This window comes from Callorhinchus milii, unplaced genomic scaffold (assembly GCF_018977255.1).
Source record: "Callorhinchus milii isolate IMCB2004 unplaced genomic scaffold, IMCB_Cmil_1.0 Scaffold6, whole genome shotgun sequence".
Taxonomy (NCBI): Eukaryota; Metazoa; Chordata; class Chondrichthyes; order Chimaeriformes; family Callorhinchidae; genus Callorhinchus; species Callorhinchus milii.
In genome coordinates, this window is record NW_024704747.1 from 13,128,475 (window position 1) to 13,147,078 (window position 18,604).

Consider the following 18,604-nt stretch of genomic DNA (forward strand, 5'->3'; position numbering starts at 1 on the left):
CAGTGATGTTCAGGGAAGGACACTTATGGAAATTTGTTAAATGCAAAGGAGTGTGCAATGAATGCAGGTTAACACAGGCTTAACAATGGAGTGAAAATATTTCCCCCAGTCTGTATGTCAGTGACTCGAGGGCATCAATTTACAAAAATTGGCAAGTGAGCAAAAAGGGAGAGATTAATAAGAATTTTTTACAGTAAGTTGTTAGGGTGTGGAATGTCCTGCAGGGTGTGGTGGGCGAGGCACAATCCATATTAGCTTTCAAGAGCGAGCTAAACAGCTATCTAAAAATTGAGTCATTTGTGGGGCTACGGGGTAAAAGCCAAGTAAATGGGACTGAAAGGCAAGCAAATGGCACTTCTGTGCTGTAAATTTCTATGTTTTTGTGGAAGTTTACCTATAACAACAACAACAAATGACATTTCATGTCGAAAAGACGTCCCAAGGCGCGGACAGTCAAGGATTTGCACCCAGTTGGGGTTGGAATCAGGATGGGTGGAAGATAGGGAGGGTGGGGGTAGGATGGTGACCGAAAGTGCGGTAGAAAAGGAGGGTCTTGAGACAGGCCTTGAAAGGGAGCAACGGGACTGTAGATTGATGTTCCAAAGGACGGTGGCAGAAAGGCTGAAGGCCCAGTGGCGGATGCTGGGTGGGCTGGGCGGGGGACGTGGAGCAAGCCAGAGTCCACTGAGCAGAGGGAGCGGACAGGTCAGTTTAGTTCGGAAGAAAGAGCAGGATGGAAATACTGCAGACACTTGCAGTCACTGTTGAATTAATGGGTAAAAGCCTGCCAATCCTCCATTGACTTAGAATGAAGCATGTTTTCCACACATTGTTTCCAGTATGTATCAAATAACCAACAGACCAATCGTTCTGGTCACTGCAGCAAGCTCTCAGTTGTGTTCTGATGGGTCTCACCTTGTCTTTGTTTTCCAGGGAGAGAGAGGTCCACTAGGACTCCCAGGACCAAAGGTAAAAGGATTAAGTTTCCACTGATCACCTTGCTTTTCTGCTTCGCATTTCTCATTTTGATCATCTTATAAGATAGTATTGTGTTCTTCAAATCAGGGTTACCTTGGAGAGAACGGAGTGAAAGGCAGAGAAGGTGTGAAAGGAAACCGAGGCAGGAGGGTGAGTGGTCTCCAAACAACGAAAGGCAGCACTTATTTGAGACGCTTCTCACTTTCACTGTGTTAAAGATGACTTTTTGCTGCGGATTTTGTATTGCTGCTGAGTAACTTTCACTTCTTAAATTTTGTACTATTGGTCAGTGTGTGACGACCTCCATAATGGTCATTTTGTGATGGCTTCAGTATGGGACAGCTTCAGTGTTGATCGTTTTCTCTCTCTCCTAAACACACAGGGATATTCAGGAGAGCCAGGAGCAGATGGACAGAAAGGAGAGTATGGTTATTCAGGCCCCCAGGTACAGTATATTTTGTTTGATTTAGAAATGCAAGTATTTTATAGATTGATCACTGTACAATTTTATAACAGTTTGGTGGAAGACGGCCCCTTCAGCCAATCTACCTCTTCCAGGAAACACCCCCCTCTCGTTACCCCACTTTCACAGCACTGCACTGTTAGTTAAATGAGTCCCACATCTGATCTCAGACACCCTTCCTGCAAATCATTCACATTTAAACACACAATGTGTGGAACTGCAGCCTGGCCTTGGGAATTGCCTCACAAGTGAGAAGACTCCAGGATCAATTCCTGGACAGGGCAAAACGTTTGTCAAGTTTCCTTACTTCACACGCCTCCAGTCCTGTAGCTCAGTGGTTAGAGCACTCGCTTTGCAAGTGAGAGACCTGAGTTCAATTCCAGGTAGGGCGAAACCTTGGACAAGTTTCCTTACTCCACACGCCTAATAATAATCCCTCCAAAAACCAAAACCAATAATAAATTGGTCATTCTCAATCTACGACTGTTTGTGGGACATTGCTGTGCGCAATTGGCTGCTGCGTTCGCCCACAAATATACAGTCAATTCACTTTACAGAGTGTTCTGTGAAGCGCTTTGGGACGTCCTCCCGACGTGAAAAGCGCTATATCAAATGCAAGGATTATTAGTATTATTATTTATCTAGCAGTATGTAGGAACCTGGTCATTAGTCAATTGGCACATAGCTTTCTGATGTAATAATCCCACCAAAAAGAAAAAATTAGTCACTCAATCCACCTTTGTTTGTGGGACATTGCTGTATGCAATTGTCTGCCATGTTTTGCCCACAAAATACAGCCAATCTACTTTACAATATATTCGGTGAAGTGCTTTAAGACATCTTAGTGATTTGATGAGGGTCTTTATCAAATGCAAGGATTATTATTATTTTACACAATCGACGTTCAGCCCGAGCATTGCACTAAGTGGTCGTACATTTATGAAGATTTTTGACACATATCTCCTGCCCTTTTTTTCAGGGTGAAAAGGGAAGGCGTGGGTTGTCTGTCATGGTAAGTAAAGTGTTTCAGATTACAAAATATAGTTTGGATTTTATCGTGTAGCAACTGACCATCCAGTTTGTTTCCTAATTTTTCAGACTTGCGATCTTGTAAAGCAGATCAGAGATTCCTGCCGTAAGTCATGCATGTTACATATCTCTGAGGATAGATGTTCCTCTCTCTCTGTCTCACTCACATGTGTGGTTAGAAATTCCGATCTTATCACATACAGCACCTTGGTGATGCTGACTGCCATGGGACTCTGCCATTAGAATAGTTCATTGCCAAAGGTACCTAGAGCAAAACTCCACAGATTTTTTTCCCTTCTGTATTTTAACAGGAGAATGGTTCGCGCAGCATAGCAGTATTTTATCTTTTATCTTTCAGTGCTAGGAAGTAGTCTTGAATACAACTCAGTCTGATAGGGCAATACATCTCCTTAGACTGATGCTCCAGTGCACTTCTGGGGCAGTGCTGCCTTGTTAGAGGTGCCATCCTTCAGATAACACTCTCCCCTGGTATCCTGGCCAACAGTCCCCCAAATAAAATTGGTCTCTCACTTCATGGTTATTTGTGGGACGTTGCTGTGTGTAAATTGACTGTTGTATTCACTTACAAACACACACTTTAGGGTAAAATCATGTGAAGCAATTGGACAGAAAAAACACTGTATCAATTGCAAGGATTATTATATCTGTCCAATTTACATACTGGCAGCTTTAGAGCCCCTGATCCAACTTCACAGGCTAGAATGAGAGCTTCCAAGTGTGTCAACTTGGCTCAGTGGTAGCATTCTCACCTCTGAGTCAGAAGGTTGTAGGTGCAATCCCCGTATTAGGAGTTGGAATTGCATAGGCTAGCCCAATGCAGTGCTGAAGGTGTGTTGGATTGAGACGTTAAACCGAGGTGCCATCTGCCTATTCAGGTGGAAGATCCCATGGTGCTATTCAAAAAAAGAAGGGGGTTTCTCTCCCCTGGTGTCACGCCCATCAATCCCCCAAATAAAATTGGTCAGTCACGCCATGGCTGTTTGTAGGATACCGCTGTGTGCAATTGGCTGCCGCGTTTCACCCACAAAATACATAGTCAATCTACTTTCCAGTATATTCTGTGAAGTGCTTTGAGACGTTTCGACAATGTAATAAAAAAAATAATAAAAAAAAGTAATAATTAAAGCTATATCAAATGCTAGGATTAATATCATTATAAAATATTGCATACTAATTGATTCCCACCAAGATGAATATGTGCCCAATAGAGAATATTTATTCCGAGTGCAACTATGTACAGGTAAAGTTCCTTTGAAATGTTGATGATCCCAGATAAAAACTCTTACACTGTGCTTGTTTGTCTCCTTTACAGCTTGCTGCTATGGTAAGTTACTCCGGATGAAGTGAATACTTTTGAGTTTCTGTGGCATTTGCTTGATGATTTGAAAGGAAAACGGGTTCACTCTTAGTCCTTGCCCTCAGGTGAAAAGGAGTGTCCAGTCTATCCAACCGAGCTGGCCTTTGTGATCGATACATCCAAGGATTCAAATGCTGCCCAGCTTAACAGCTACAAGGACTTCATTCTCAAAATAGTGCATAACCTGACCATAGTAGAGAGCAATTGCCCCAAGGGTGCTCGGGTGGCAGTGCTGACCTACAACAGTGAAGTGATGACAGAAATACGCTTCAGCGGTGCCAGGAACAAGCGGGACCTGATCAGCCGTATCGAAAACATGCAGTTCACCCGCTCGAGCAGGGAGTCCAGCCTTGCCCACGCTACGCAATTTGTGGCCAAGAATACCTTCAAGCGTGTGCGTAGTGGCTTCCTGATGAGGAAGCTGGCTGTGTTCTTCCCTAGCGGAGCCACAAGTCGCTCCCCGGAGTTGGACGCGGGCATCCTGAAGATCTACGACGAGAACATCATCTCTGTCTTCCTTACGCCCAAAGATGACAACGTGCTGAACCGGGCGCTGCAGGTGAGGCTTTTTATCCCGCCTCCTCTTGCCTTTTGCTTATTGTGTGTCAACCTGGCCCAGTGGTAGCGCTCTCACTTCTGAGTCAGAAGGTTGTGAGTTCAAGCCCCATCTCAGGACTTGGAATCACGTAGTCTAAGGTGACACTCCGGTACAGTACTGGGGGGGTTGTTGGTTGTCGGAGGTGCTGTCATATGGATGAGATGTTAAAAGGATGTCTTGTCTGCCTGTTTAGATGGATGTTGAAGATCCCATGGTACTATTCGAAAAGAGAATGGAATCTGAGCCAACAAGCCTCCCAAATAAAAAAATAGTCACCAACTCCACGATTGTTTGTGGGACACTGGTGTGCACAACTTACTGCTGCGTTTTGCCCACAAAAATAGTCTTAGTATATCCTGTGAAGCGCTTTGAGATGTCTTGATGACGTGATAAGGCGTTAAATTAGATAGAAGGATGTAATATTATTATGCGCATCATCGCTACATCCCAAAGAGTTTCACAGGTCACATTGTAAAGTGTATCTGGCTGTATTATAGCGTACACAACTTGGGGAGAAACTCCACCATAAAATCACCCTACTCATGTATCATGTATCAATTTGGAAAATTCTTCAATATGGCCTTTATAGGAAAGCAGGTACAAGAGGAGGCCATTCAGCCCAATGAGCCTCTTCCCCAGTTTAGGATCTTGGCTGATCTTTACCCAATCTATCTATTTGTCTTTTAAACATAAGTTTGAGCTGTTCTTAATGTAAGTTTGCTTTGAGACCTAGAGAAAAACGGCTTTAAAGTTGGGACTGAACTTGACTATTTGCTAAATTCTGGATTTTCTGAAATGTTACGTAAATAAGAGTAAAATCTGGACTCAGGTGGAATTTCTCCCCAAAGAGAAAATCTTTGGGACCAAATATGGATGCTGTATTTTTATTCCGGTCCAGTTCATTGCTTCATAACATTGTCCGAGTGACAGAGTCATCCATCCCTGCTGTGTGGAGGAGTGACACGCTAGCTCAGTCATGTATTTGTTTTGCTAGATAAATGAAACCGGGCTGTCGCAGCTCCTGAATTTCCGCAATGATGAGGCGACAATGGAAAAGGTGATGTCCTGCCACGTTTGTTTAGGTATGTTACTTCCATCTGTCAGTTTCCTACTTTCCCTTCACCTCACCTACAAATCCCCAGCACCTCCCTCTCTCTGACCTGCTGGTACCCACTCCTCTATTTGCCCCCTTCTCTCAGCTAACATAGCCCTGTTGTGCATCTCCCGACTGCACCCTGCCATCATCTTTGGCCGTGCCTTCAGCCACTCCACCCCTGCCTCATCCCTCCACCGTATCCCCTCTTTAACTAGCCATTAGAGCTGCAATGCATCATTTTACAACAACAAGATTCCATTTATAAAGCGCCTTTTACGTCAGGAGGACGTCCCAAGGCGCTGCACAGTTGGGTCAGGACCCGAGCCGGGGGGAAATGGTCAGGGTGAGGGGAGGGGAGGGAGGGAGCGAGGAGGGGTGAAATGGTCAGGGTGAGGGGAGGGAAGGGAGGGAGCGAGGAGGGGGAAGAGAGTCGAGAGGGGAGCTGAAGGCTCAGTCAAAGAGAAAGGTTTTGAGACCGGCCTTGAAGGAGGAGAGGGAGGAAGCAAGGCGAAGGCACTGGGGGATGGAGTTCCAGAGCCTGGGGGCTGAGAGGCTGAAGGCCCGACCACCGATGGTAGGGCGGTTGGGGCGGGGGACGTGGAGCAGACCGGAGCCGTAGGAACGGAGGGTACGGGTGGGTAGGTAGGGGGATAGTAGGTCAGAGAGGTAGGAGGGAGCAAGCCCGTGGATGGCCTTATAGGTGAGGATGAGGATCTTGAAATCGATCCTCTGGGGGATGGGGAGCCAGTGGAGGCGAGCGAGGGTGGGAGTGATGTGGTCGCGAAGCCTGGTGCGGGACAGTACACGAGCTGCAGAGTTCTGAATGACCTGCAGCTTGTGGAGGGAGGTGCCGGGAAGGCCGGCGAGGAGAGAGTTCCCATAGTCCAGCCTTGAGGTGATAAAGGCGTGGACCAGGGTTTTTGCAGCGTGAGGGGTGAGGTAGTGCCGTAGTCTGGCGATGTTCCGGAGGTGATGGAAGGCGGTGCCAGTTGTGGTGCGGATGTGAGGGAGAAAGGACAGCTCAGGGTCGAACAAAACGCCGAGGTTCCTGACTGGCTTTGAGAGGTGGAGAGTGTAGCCTTGGATGCTGATGGTGTCAGCGCCTGAGGTGCGGAGGCGCTGACGTGAGCCAATCAGGAGGGCCTCGGTTTTTCGCACGTTGAGCTGAAGAAAGTTGTCTCTCGTCCAAGACAGGCAGCTGTCAGGACATCGGTGGTCGTGGAGTTGAGAGTAGAGGAGGAAAGGTAGAGTTGGGTGTCATCCGCATACATGTGGAAGTTAACCCCATGTCTGCGGATGAAGTCACCAAGGGGGAGCATGTAGAGGGTGAAGAGGAGGGGACCGAGGACAGAGCCCTGAGGGACACCACATGAGACAGTGCGGGGGGTGGAGGAGAAGCCATTTGTAGAGACAAAGTGAAGACGGTGAGAAAGGTACGACCTAAACCACTCAAGGACAGTGCCTTGAAGGTTGAGGTGGGAGGACAAGCGGTGGAGTAGGATAGCGTGGCCGACCGTATCGAATGCTGCCGATAGGTCGAGGAGGACGAGGAGGCAGAGGGAGCCCTGGTCACAGCTGTTCAGGATATCATTGGTGACCTTGACCAGTGCAGTTCCTGTGCTATGGACAGCACTCCAAGGCACTATTCTGCATGAAGAAACTATTTAAATACTAATAATAACAATGCTTACATTTGATATAACATCTTGCATGTCGAGAGGACTCCCCAAAGCACTTTGTGCGATATAGTGTAAAATGCAGTGACTGTGTTTTGTGCTCAAACGCAAGTTGTTGTCATCGTTGTAAATCGGTGCTGATTGGTGAAACTTAGCACCACTGTATTGAAAACGACCCCACTGGCATCCCCCTTTGTACAACAACAGTTTATATTTTTTGTAACACTTTTGATATTGTGGAGGACATCTCAAAGCTCTTCCTGCAACTGAGATGTGAAGAGTGTGAGATTCAGTCAGTGAGTCAGTCAATCCCGAAGGACTGAGTGGAATCACACCAGCTTAGCACTCAAAGCCTGAACACTGGGGCAGGGTCTGCTAGAAGCAGAGGCAGCCTGTGTAGATGCCGAGTAGAAACCAAAGGCCGCTTGGTGCTGTCTGATCAGGCCTCCTACAGCTACAATATTGCCAATTGGAGTCAACCACGACCGGTTTGGTGCCGCCAGGTGTTTTCGAGCTGGAAAGCCACTGCCACCAAGAGGACCAAGGCTGACACACTCACTCCAGAACCTTAATGTCACCAGTAGAAATAAAGGTTACCCTAGTAAACACCAGCCGGTTCACTGAGGCTGCAGTGTGGTTTGGGTTTAACCCTGATGTAGTATTTATACAGCTGGAGGGACAGACACTTAACTGCTGTGTGGAGAGCAACATGAAGCCTGATCTAGAATTCATGTCCACATGCCTTTGAACTGCACAACACCAATTTGCATTTATTACAACACCCTTCATAGGGTACCCTAACATAGGGTAACCCCACTATAAAGCACAGCGTGACCCCCTCGAGTAGTACCACTTGCATTTATTGTAGGTGCACTGCAAATACTCGCTATTTTGCACATTCTGTTTCCAATGATAATTGTCCAGCTTCCCACAAGGGTGTTTTACAGGGCACTGTGACTCTGTCTCTCTTCTCTTCCCGCTCAGATTTTTGCGAACCCAATAACCTCTGCGATGACAAGCTGTTCCGGCAGAAGCGGTCGCCCCAGCCCAGCGATGTAGACCTGGACATAGCCTTTGTGCTAGATACCTCTGAGTCCACCAGCCCTGTCCAGTTCCTGGAGATTAAACGCTTCATTGAGTACATGACAGAGCAGCTTGAGATCAGCCCACAGCCCGCGGCATCGCAGCGACACGCCAGGGTGGCCGTCGTCCAGCACGCCTCCTACCACTTCCAGGCCAACCGCAGCCTAGCCCCGGTGCAGGTAGATTTCACCCTGACTGGCCACTCCTCTGCCACAGCCATCACAGAGTACATCCGGAACAAGATGGTGCTGCTGGAAGGGACCAGGGCCTTGGGCCATGCTGTCGAGTGGACCATCGCAAACGTTTTTGAGAAAGCCCCCCACCCTAGACCTCTGAGGGCGGTGGTCATCATAACAATTGGAGATCTGACGGAAGCTGAGAGAGAGAAGCTGGAGGTAGCGGTTACCAGAGCCAAGTGCAAAGGCTATTTCTTCATCATATTCAGCATTGAGGAGCAGATTAACAGGAAGAACCTCGCCTACTTGGCTAGCTTCCCTCACGATGTCTTCTTCAAGCACATTTCTGACACTTCTCAGTTGCATAGCGACGCTGTACTAAGGTTTGGCCGCCTCCTCCCTAAGTACCTCAATGGTAAGTGCCAGCCCCTCCCTCGCTAACAAATGAAGGGAGACAGTCAGTTAAAGGTAGCACGTCACCCACCAGCTGCCTCCTCATCCCCTGCCATTTTACACACTAACTAAAAGCAGGTTGTCCACAAGCCTTCCCAATTTATCCAGTGCCCTCTTCTACATGACATTACCCATCATCCTCTGCTCTAAGTGACCCTCTGCCTCAGTGGTTGGCCCCAGTCCAGGTTATTAAACCAGACTTCTGGTGTCTGTTTTTCTGTCTCTGTTCTATGGAGTTGTGGCGGCCTCGTTCCCCACATCACCCTGTTCTTGTAAAGGAGATAACAATACTCCTGACAACCTTCTGCCATGCTGAAAACACAACTGGCCCAGGGAAGGTGGAACTTGCCAGCAGTCTACCACTGGTGACTATGTGCAGCCCGAGGCAAGGCTGTGTATCGAGAGCTTGTCTGGAGAAAACCACCAACCTGACCGCACCCTCTGCTCTGCAAACTCTGGCCTGCTCCTCGTTTCCTGCCCTGCCTGCTCCACTATTGGCAGTTGGGCCTTCAGCCATTCTGCCCCCAGCCTCTGGAAGTCCATCCCCAGACTTCCTCCCCCTCGCCCCCTCCGTTGCCTCCTTCAAAGACTGTCTCAACCCTACTTTTCGACCGTGCCTTTGATCATCTTCCCTCCTCCAGCCCCCTTGCTCTCCACCCCTCTCTGATCCTAACCCACAGCTCGGGCGCAAACCCCTCATTTTTCTGCACCTTGGGACATCCTCTCAACTTGAAAGCCGCTGTATAAATGCAATTTGTTGTTGTTGTTGAGAGTTGAGAGGCCTTAAAGAAATGTTTTCTTCTCCCAGGTGAGAACACATTCTATTTGGCAACAGAGCTGCAGAAACAGTGTGAAAGGCTCCAGAGTGACGATGCGGGACCAGGCACTTGGGGAACTCATGTCAAACCCAGGTAAGCAGACCTTGTGGAGCAAACACTTTGTTAACCTGACACATAACCCAAGAGTTGAAGCTCTAATGTTTCTTTCTTTTACATCTCTAGTGACAACGAAATCTCTGTCGATCCACCGAAACTTGCAGGTACGTTATTTTGAGCTTCATATGAACCCTTCTGCTCAGGGCCAAGGCTGAAGTCCGTGACACAGCCCGCTGAGTCAGACGGATGTGGGATCAAGATCCACATCAGAAAATGAGCTCATCATCTAAGCTGACCCTCCAAAGCAGTGCTAGGAGTGTTTTGCATTGTTTTGCATCATCCTTCAGATGAGATGTTAAACTGTGGTCCGTTGAGGGCCCAATAGTCTTCTTTTAATTCTACCAATATATTGCTAATCCAGCTAGGTGTAGAAAGCATCCCTGGCAGAGAGCTGTGGCACTGAGGCTGATTGTAACTGAAAATCAGCGAACTAATGACAGACCAAGAATCAAATCGGTCCAGTCTGTGTGGCTTTGTGCTTCATTGAGCACTTTTGTTTCCTCACAAGGCCATCAGAGGAGCTGCCAAACAGTCCTTCCTTGTTCCATGTTTTGTCTCTACTATTTCAATGAAAATATTTTTCCCTTTGGTTGAAAACTCTTCATCTGCGTCTTCTTCCTTTTCCCTTGCGTTCACAGAACCAGGCACAGATTTCTCGGTGTCCAACGTGACAGAGGACAGCATCTTCTTGAAATGGGGCCAGGCAGAGCCACAGGAGATCCATTACTATGAGGTCACTGTGGTCAAAAGCAACCAGAACCTTCTTATCCTGAAGACCAACGTCACTAAGCCAGAGATCTTCCTGAAGGAGCTAGAAGACGGGCAGATGTATGATGTGCTGGTGACGGGATTCTATCATTCCAAGGCCAAAACCTTTTATAACAGCACCTTTACAACCAGTAAGTCACCCTTAAATAATAATAATAATAATAATAATAATCCTTGCATTTGATATAGCGCTTTTCACGTCGGGAGGACGTCCCAAAGCGCTTCACAGAATATACTGTAAAGTGAATTGACTGTATATTTGTGGGCGAACGCGGCAGCCAATTGCGCACAGCAATGTCCACAAACAGTCGTAGATTGAAAATGACCAATTTATTATTGTTTTGGGTTTTTTGGAAGGATTATTATTAGGCGTGTGGAGTAAGGAAACTTGCCCAAGGTTTCGCCCTGCCTGGAATTGAACCCAGGTGTCTTGCTTGCAAAGCAAGTGCTCTAACCACTGAGCTACAGGACTCCACAATGAACAACACAAATGAACAACACAAATTGTTCACAAATGAACAACACTGAGAGAGTCAGAGAGAGGCGCTGACTTTTCCTATTGATATTGATGCTAAGAATGTAATATTTTCTGCTGGAGTCTAAATGAGATTCTATCCCGGTCAATCGTACAGTTATAGTTGGTGTACACCTGTCCATCAACTACAGCACAGGTTAGGTACAGAGTAAAGCTCTCCCTGCACTGTTGTTTCAACACTCCCAAGTCAGCAACAGCATTGGTTAGATATATAGGAAAGCTCCCTCCACGCTAGATACAGAGTAAAACTCCTTCTATGCTATCCATCCAGCGCTCAATAATTGGTGGATGGAGCCCATTGAGTAAATGTGGGTTTCATTCCAGAATGAATTGTAGGATTATTATCTACAATTGGCGAGATTCTATCCCAGTGAATCAAACCCTCATTTCTCTCCCAATTCCAGAAAGCTCAGCCAACAAAAGCAGCCCCATCATTCTTGGACAGGAGCCGCTAGAGAACCCGGAGACAGGTAAGTGGAAATCATCGCTTCTGCGCTAACACCAGCAGGAGAGGGGGGCAGGCAGACAGCCTGATGGGGCTAAAATGGGGTTAGAGCAAATCGAGACTTCCCACTCAGTTGCCTTAAAGGCAAATGAAATAAACGTACTGTAGTATATTACAGTTACCGTGTATATAGTTCAGCAAAAATGCTGCCACCTCGGGAACTCCCTCCGTCTCGCTCGCTCTCTATCTGTTTTTAAATCTTGCCTAAAAATTTACTTCTTTCACCATGTCTATGGTCACTTCGTCGTACTCCCCTCTTTGGTGTCCAACACCGTCCCTGTCGAGCGCTCTGAGATGTTATCCTAGGTAAAGGGCGCTATATGATTGCTGTTATTGCTGTATTTACGGGGTGTACTGCAATGAGCTTTGTATTTGGCAACTTCTGAGTCACATTGTGAACAGTGAGGGTTGTGCTCGGTCAGTCAAATAGCAAGGTCACCTGATATTGTCAGCACCGTGGTCGCCCCTCTGCCAACGCTCGCGCTCTCTTGCCTCTGCTTTACACAGCTAAGGCCTTTAATATGCCCATTTCCCAGCTACGTCCCACACTGCAATTTCCTAAACAACAACAAAATTACATTTGTAAAGCACCTTTCACGTCGGGAGGACGTCCTGGGCGCTGAACAATTGGGGATCAGGACCTGAGCATGGAGGGGAGGGGGGCAGGGTTGGGATGAGGGAGGGCAGAGAAGTAGGAGGGTGTCTGAAGGGACGGTCGAAAAGGAGCATCTTGAGTCTTGCTTTGAAGGAGGTAAAGGATGGAGTAAGGAGAAGGGATTGGCCGCCAATGGTAGGCAGGTCAGGCGGGAAACATGGAACAGGCTGGAGCCTGCTGAGCGGATGAAGCGGACAGGTTGATTAGGGGGTCAACAGGTCAGAGATGCAGTGGGGGTAAGGCCGTGGAGCACCTAGAATGTGAGGACGAGGATTTTGAATTCTATCCTCTGAGGGATGGGGAGCCAATGTTGCCGGGTGAGGGTGGGGGTGATGGGTTACAGAGCCTGGTAGTGGAGAGGACACGAGCTGCAGAGTTCTGGATGATCTGCAGCTTTTGGAGGGAAGAGTTGGGGAGGTCGACAAGGAGGGAGTTTCCATAGTCGAGTCTTGAGCTAACGAATGCATGCATGAGGGTTTCAGCAGCCTGAGGGGTGAGGCAGTGACAGAGTCAGGCAATGTTGCGGAGGTGGGGGAAGACAGAGCGGATCATGGTACGGATATTGGGGAGAAATGACAGTTGAGGATCGAACAAGACGCTCAGGTTCCTGACTGCTTGGTGAGGTGGAGTGTTCATCCATGGATGCTGATGCTGCCAGTGCCTGAGGTGCATAGGCGCTGGCGAGAGCCAATCAGAAGGGCCTCGGTCTTGCTGACATTCAGCTGTAGAAAGTTGACTTTCATCCAGGACTTGATGTCTGCCAGATTGTCTGTCAGGACGTCAGTTGTCCTGGAATCAAGGGTGGGGACAGAGAGATAGAGTTGGGTGTCACTCGCATACATGTGGAAGTTGACCCCCATGTCTGCGGATGATGTTACCAAGTGGGAGCTTGTAGAGTTTGAAGAGGAGGAGGCCGAGTACAGAGTCCAGAGGATCACCGCACAAGACTGCAGGGGCTGAAAGGGAAACCCTTGGTGGAGACAAATTGGAGACGGTGTGAGACATAAGACCTGACTGGAGGGGCTCGTGCAGGGAGTGGTAGGACAGGAATGAGTGAAGCTGGGAAGCAATGACTCTTTCAAGGAACTTAGAAAGAAAAGGAAGATTGGAGATGAGCCAGTAGTTAGAAAGCAGGGATGGGTGTGATTCCCAGCAGGGCGAAACCTTGAGCAAGTTTCCGTACTCCACACACAAAAGTGCTACCTCAAATGCAAGGAATTATTATAGAATTATTATTATAGTTATTTTTAGGCGGATGGGAATGGTGCCAAATAATAGGGAGAGATTGATGGTGTCGGAGAGTAGAGGGGCGAGGAGGTGTAGCTAGGAATAAGGACGCTGCACACTGTGATCTCCTCAGAGGGATACATTGCATGGCCTTTGCCCTCTCAACACCTCCTGTGTACAGTAAAGTAAAACTTGCGTTGGTCTTAAATCGTATAATTGCCTGAGTCTTACATGCACCTGAGTCCCATTCAGTTTCCTATCAAAACCACTTAGATTTCTTTGCACTGTTGTATGAATCATCTCTTAACTCGTAACACCACTCCTCTATCCTCCATTACTCCCACATTTACTGGTTGCATTAAAACGCTGGAAATTATGTCCTGTCCTGACATGTGCACTTACCAACTGGCTGCATTGAATTACGGGAAGCGTAGTTTTGATCCTTTGCCGCTTTTGCAGAAGAACTTAATTTCCCGCAATTCAATGCAATTCCAATCCTTGCCAGTAAGTGCGCATGTGGCAAAGGGTTCGCAGGCAACGTAGTCTTGATCCGTCACCATATGTGCACTTACCAGCTGCATTGAATTACACATGCGTGATGTAGATTATTGATTAAATTGGATTTTATACAATTTAAACAGGTTTGTCTGCAACTCAACTTCGCATAAGCCATATTACATGGTATGGTGGAGTCCTGTAGCTCAGTGGTTAGAGCACTCGCTTTGCAAGTGAAAGACCTGAGTTCAATTCCAGGCAGAGGGCGAAACCTTGGGCAAGTTTCCTTACTCCACACGCCTGATAATAATCCCTCCAAAAACCAAAAACAATAATAAAAATTGGTCATTTTCAATCTACGACTGTTTGTGGGACATTGCTGTGCGCAATTGGCTGCCGCGTTCGCCCACAAATATACAGTCAATTCACTTTACAGTGTGTTCTGTGAAGCGCTTTGGGACGTCCTCCCGACGTGAAAAGCGCTATATCAAATGCAAGGATTATTATTATTATATTATTATTATTATGGTCCCAAACTGATATGATTTATATGAGTTTTACTGCAGTATTCCAAACTCTGGGTACCTTCAAGGCCCGGAGATCAAGGCCCTAACTCAGCGTCAACAACTCTGCCAGCACCACTCACCCACCCAAAGACACCCCCTCCTCCTCTAGAGCATCCTCTTCTAAAGTAAGGGTCAGCATTTGGGTATTGATCATCCTCCCACCCACACCCTCTTAACTTCCACCCCTCTTGACTCCAAACCCCAGCTCGGGTGCAAACTCTCTATTGTCCAACGACTTGGGATGTCCTCCTGATGTGAAAGGCAATATGTGAAATCAATTTGTTGTGTTCTCTCTTGCATGGACAGTTTGCTGTCTGTTACCCTTTTTACTACACTACCTTCACCTTCTCACCATCGACGCCCAGTTCAGTTGGCTTGTATTATCCTGCCCTCGTATGGTGGGGGGAGTGCTAAGGTCAGCCTTTTTGGGAATCAGTATCTGGAAGGAAGACCATCAGAAGCTGATGTTGCCCACTTCAGTGCAAGGTAATGGCACTGTGTCTTCTAAAGGGTTCTGATACTGTAATGTTTTTAGGCAGATGGGAACAGTGTCAGATGATAGGGAGAGACTGTATGCGCTGATTGTATGTTATGAGGGTATATAATGGTGTCACAATCATATTTCATAGGAGAAGTGTATGTGTTAGTGGCTCTCATTCACTCCCACGAGCTATGGGATTAGATGGAGTATTCGGTATAGCTGTAAAAAATATGAATCTGACGCAGCACAATACTGAAAGCATTTTGTGCTTGTTTCACCTGCTTTTCTCCTAAATGTGTTGTTTTGTGTAACATTATGGTTTTGAACCTATTGTCACTGGATGCCCACATACTGGACAGGGAGCAGGAGCCCTGGTTGATTTCTTCCCTTCCCCTTGTAGCCTAGCAGAGTACTGAGGCAGATTGTAAGCATCCTAACAATTAGATCAGCTAACTCAGCACAGACTGCAGGCTTTGAATCTCAGACTTTCTGGTCTTTGTGCTTGGCACTGCCACAGAAGTCATCTTTACGCACTAGGTTAGCAGGGTAGGTGGAGGTCTGGGAGCAATCTAAACAGCAACTATAATCAGAGACGAAAGAACATAAGTTTGTATATTTATATCCATGTATCACATTGAAATATCTCAAAGCACTTTACAGAAACCGTTGTTCAGTGTTAATGACTGTTTTTGTAGCAAAACACGACAGCCAATTTGTACAGAGCAATGCCCCACAAACGGCCATAAAGTAAATGGCTGATTAAAATGGAGGTATATTGGCCAGGACACCAGGGGAAAACTTTCCTTCTCTTTCTGAGTAGCGTCATGGAATCTTTAACACCCACCTGAACAGGCAGACAAATGCACTGCACTGAAGCGTCAGCCTGGACTATCAGCTCAAAGCCTTGACATAGGGCTTGTTCCCATAACCTTCTGACTCAGAGGCAAGCAAACAACCTACCGAGCCAGACTGACACCTAATTCTAATAAACATAATTTTACTGGATTTTAATGCCAGTTCCAACTCCTGCTCAGAATTAAGCACCTCTCTTAAAAGAGGTGGGTCATGCAGGATGTCAGTTGTCACCAAATGTATAGGACATGTCTCCAAGAGAGGTTCTTATTCTGGGCAAAGTTTTTTTTCTCCCTCTCTGCAGGCATTTCATACCAATCTTGTGTTCAGTCAGTCAAGGATTAATCTTTAATTTTAGATGTTTGCAATCCTAAATGTGAGGATTATTATTTTTAAAAACAAATTATGCTGCCCATAGCACAGAAACTGCCCTGGTCAAGGTCACCAATGACATCCTGAACATCTCTGACCAGGGCTCCCTCTGCCTCCTCGTCCTCCTCGACCTATCGGCAGCATTCGATACGGTCGACCACGCTATCCTCCTCCACCGCTTGTCCTCCCACCTCAACCTTCAAGGCCCTGTCCTTGAGTGGTTTAGGTCGTACCTCTCCCACCGTCTTCACTTTGTTTCCACGAATGGTTTTTCCTCCACCCCCCCGCACTGTCTCGTGCGGTGTCCCTCAGGGCTCTGTCCTCGGTCCCCTCCTCTTCACCCTCTATATGCTCGCCCTTGGTGACATCATCCGCAGACATGGGGTTAACTTCCACATGTATGTGGATGACACCCAACTCTACCTTTCCTCCTCTACCCTCAACTCCACGACCACCGATGTCCTGACAGCTGCCTGTCCGACATCGAGTCCTGGATGAGAGACAACTTTCTTCAGCTCAACGTGCGTAAAACTGAGGCCCTCCTGATTGGCTCACGTCAGCGCATCCGCACCTCAGGCGCTGACAGCATCAGCATCCAAGGCTGCACTCTCCACCTCTCAAAGCCAGTCAGGAACCTCGCTGTTCGACCCTGAGCTGTCCTTTCTCCCTCATATCCGTGCCACAACTGGCACCGCCTTCCATCACCTCCGGAACATCGCCAGACTACGGCACTACCTCACCCCTCATGCTGCTGAAACTCTGGTCCACGCCTTTATCACCTCAAGGCTGGACTATGGGAACTCTCCCCTCGCCGGCATTTCCGGCACCTCCCTCCACAAGCTGCAGGTCATTCAGAACTCTGCAGCTCATGTACTGTCCCGCACCAGGCTTCGCGACTACATCACTCCCACCCTCGCTCGCCTCCACTGGCTCCCCATCCCCCAGAGGATCGATTTCAAGATCCTCATCCTCACCTACAAGGCCATTAACGGCCTTGCTCCCTCCTACCTTTCCGACCTACTATCCCCCTACCTACCTGCCCGTACCCTCCGTTCCTCTGGCTTCGGTCTGCTCCACATCCCCCGCCTCAACCGCCCTACCATCGGTGGCCGAGCCTTCAGCCTCTCAGCCCCTGGGCTCTGGAACTCTATCCCCCAGTGCCTTCGCCGCCTTCCCCCTTTCCTCCTTCAAGGCTGGTTTGAAACCTTTCTCTTTGACCGTGCCTTCAGCGACCCTCTCGACTCTCTACCCCCTCCTCGCTCCCTCCCCTCACCCGACCACTTCCCCCTTGCTCGGGTCCTGACCCAACTGTACAGCGCCTTGGGACGTCCTCCCGACGTGAAAGGCGCTCTATAAATGGAATCTTGTTGTTGTATAGTAAAGCTGGAATGAATTCTAAGTTGGAATTTGTGGATCTGACTGTGCTAAAAAGTACATGGTGCTTAAGACTATGGAGTGTATTTTCACGTACCAGGAGGGCAATGAAGTTCAGTAATTAGCCAGTATCTGACTTTACAACAGTTAATGTGTTCGGCATTACAAGCACAGAGAGGAAGGCAATAAAAGAGTAAGATAGCTTACTTAGTTACTGCAGCAAAGGGCTCTGCAGGAATTACTTTTCCCTCTCCTCACAGCTCAGTTGGCAAGTGCGTTGGGACACAGCTAAAAGTCCCAGCTCCAACCACAACACTGCTGAGTTAGCCCTTTGGTGACAGTGTTTGGGGTTCTAACTAGTCTCAATGCCTCAGGAGGGAAGGGGAGATAGGGGATGGGAGTAGAGCAGGATGAGGAGAAGGAGAGGGTGGAGATGGGCAAAGAATGAGTGTGGAGAAGGGGAGAGGGAAGGAGTTCAAACCATTCCTGAGGCCTCTAATAACCTCTTGGTCTTAACCTCAAGATCACTGACACAAAATTTAAGATTGTGCAGAATTTTGGAAAATTTCTTGAACTCAATTTTAATGTTGAAGTCAGTAACCCAGAGGGAATTGTGGAAAACTGGCTTCCAAGTTGAGATTGAATTGAAGAATTCAGTCAAATCCTGTACAAACTTACTTCATCAGATGTACTCTTAAGGCCAAGACCACAAGACATTTCCGGCCCCTGATTGACCTTCTCTGGCAAATGGTATATGTGATGGTTGTTGAGGAACAGGATAGATCTCCTCTTGGTACTATGGTGCACAGAGATAGAGCCCTCTGCTGTTGAACAGTTGGCCACACTGCGATCTAACATGCGCTAATGACTAGCGTTTTATTCCACGGTTACAATGAAAATTGCATTCTA

General features: G+C 47.6%; 1 protein-coding gene across 1 annotated transcript in view; it reads left to right on the forward strand.

The window, feature by feature from the left end:
- The window catches only part of LOC103186697 (collagen alpha-3(VI) chain), an 83,011-nt gene that overhangs the window by 54,318 nt on the left and 10,089 nt on the right, over window positions 1-18,604 (forward strand). The window contains exons 33-45 of the mRNA XM_042336498.1: window positions 934-969; window positions 1,066-1,128; window positions 1,361-1,423; window positions 2,421-2,453; window positions 2,540-2,576; window positions 3,804-3,815; window positions 3,914-4,407; window positions 5,441-5,528; window positions 8,203-8,892; window positions 9,739-9,841; window positions 9,932-9,969; window positions 10,504-10,764; window positions 11,573-11,638. Of these exons, the coding sequence (XP_042192432.1) occupies window positions 934-969; window positions 1,066-1,128; window positions 1,361-1,423; window positions 2,421-2,453; window positions 2,540-2,576; window positions 3,804-3,815; window positions 3,914-4,407; window positions 5,441-5,528; window positions 8,203-8,892; window positions 9,739-9,841; window positions 9,932-9,969; window positions 10,504-10,764; window positions 11,573-11,638 (1,984 nt within the window). The remainder of the gene's footprint in view (window positions 1-933; window positions 970-1,065; window positions 1,129-1,360; window positions 1,424-2,420; window positions 2,454-2,539; window positions 2,577-3,803; window positions 3,816-3,913; window positions 4,408-5,440; window positions 5,529-8,202; window positions 8,893-9,738; window positions 9,842-9,931; window positions 9,970-10,503; window positions 10,765-11,572; window positions 11,639-18,604) is intronic.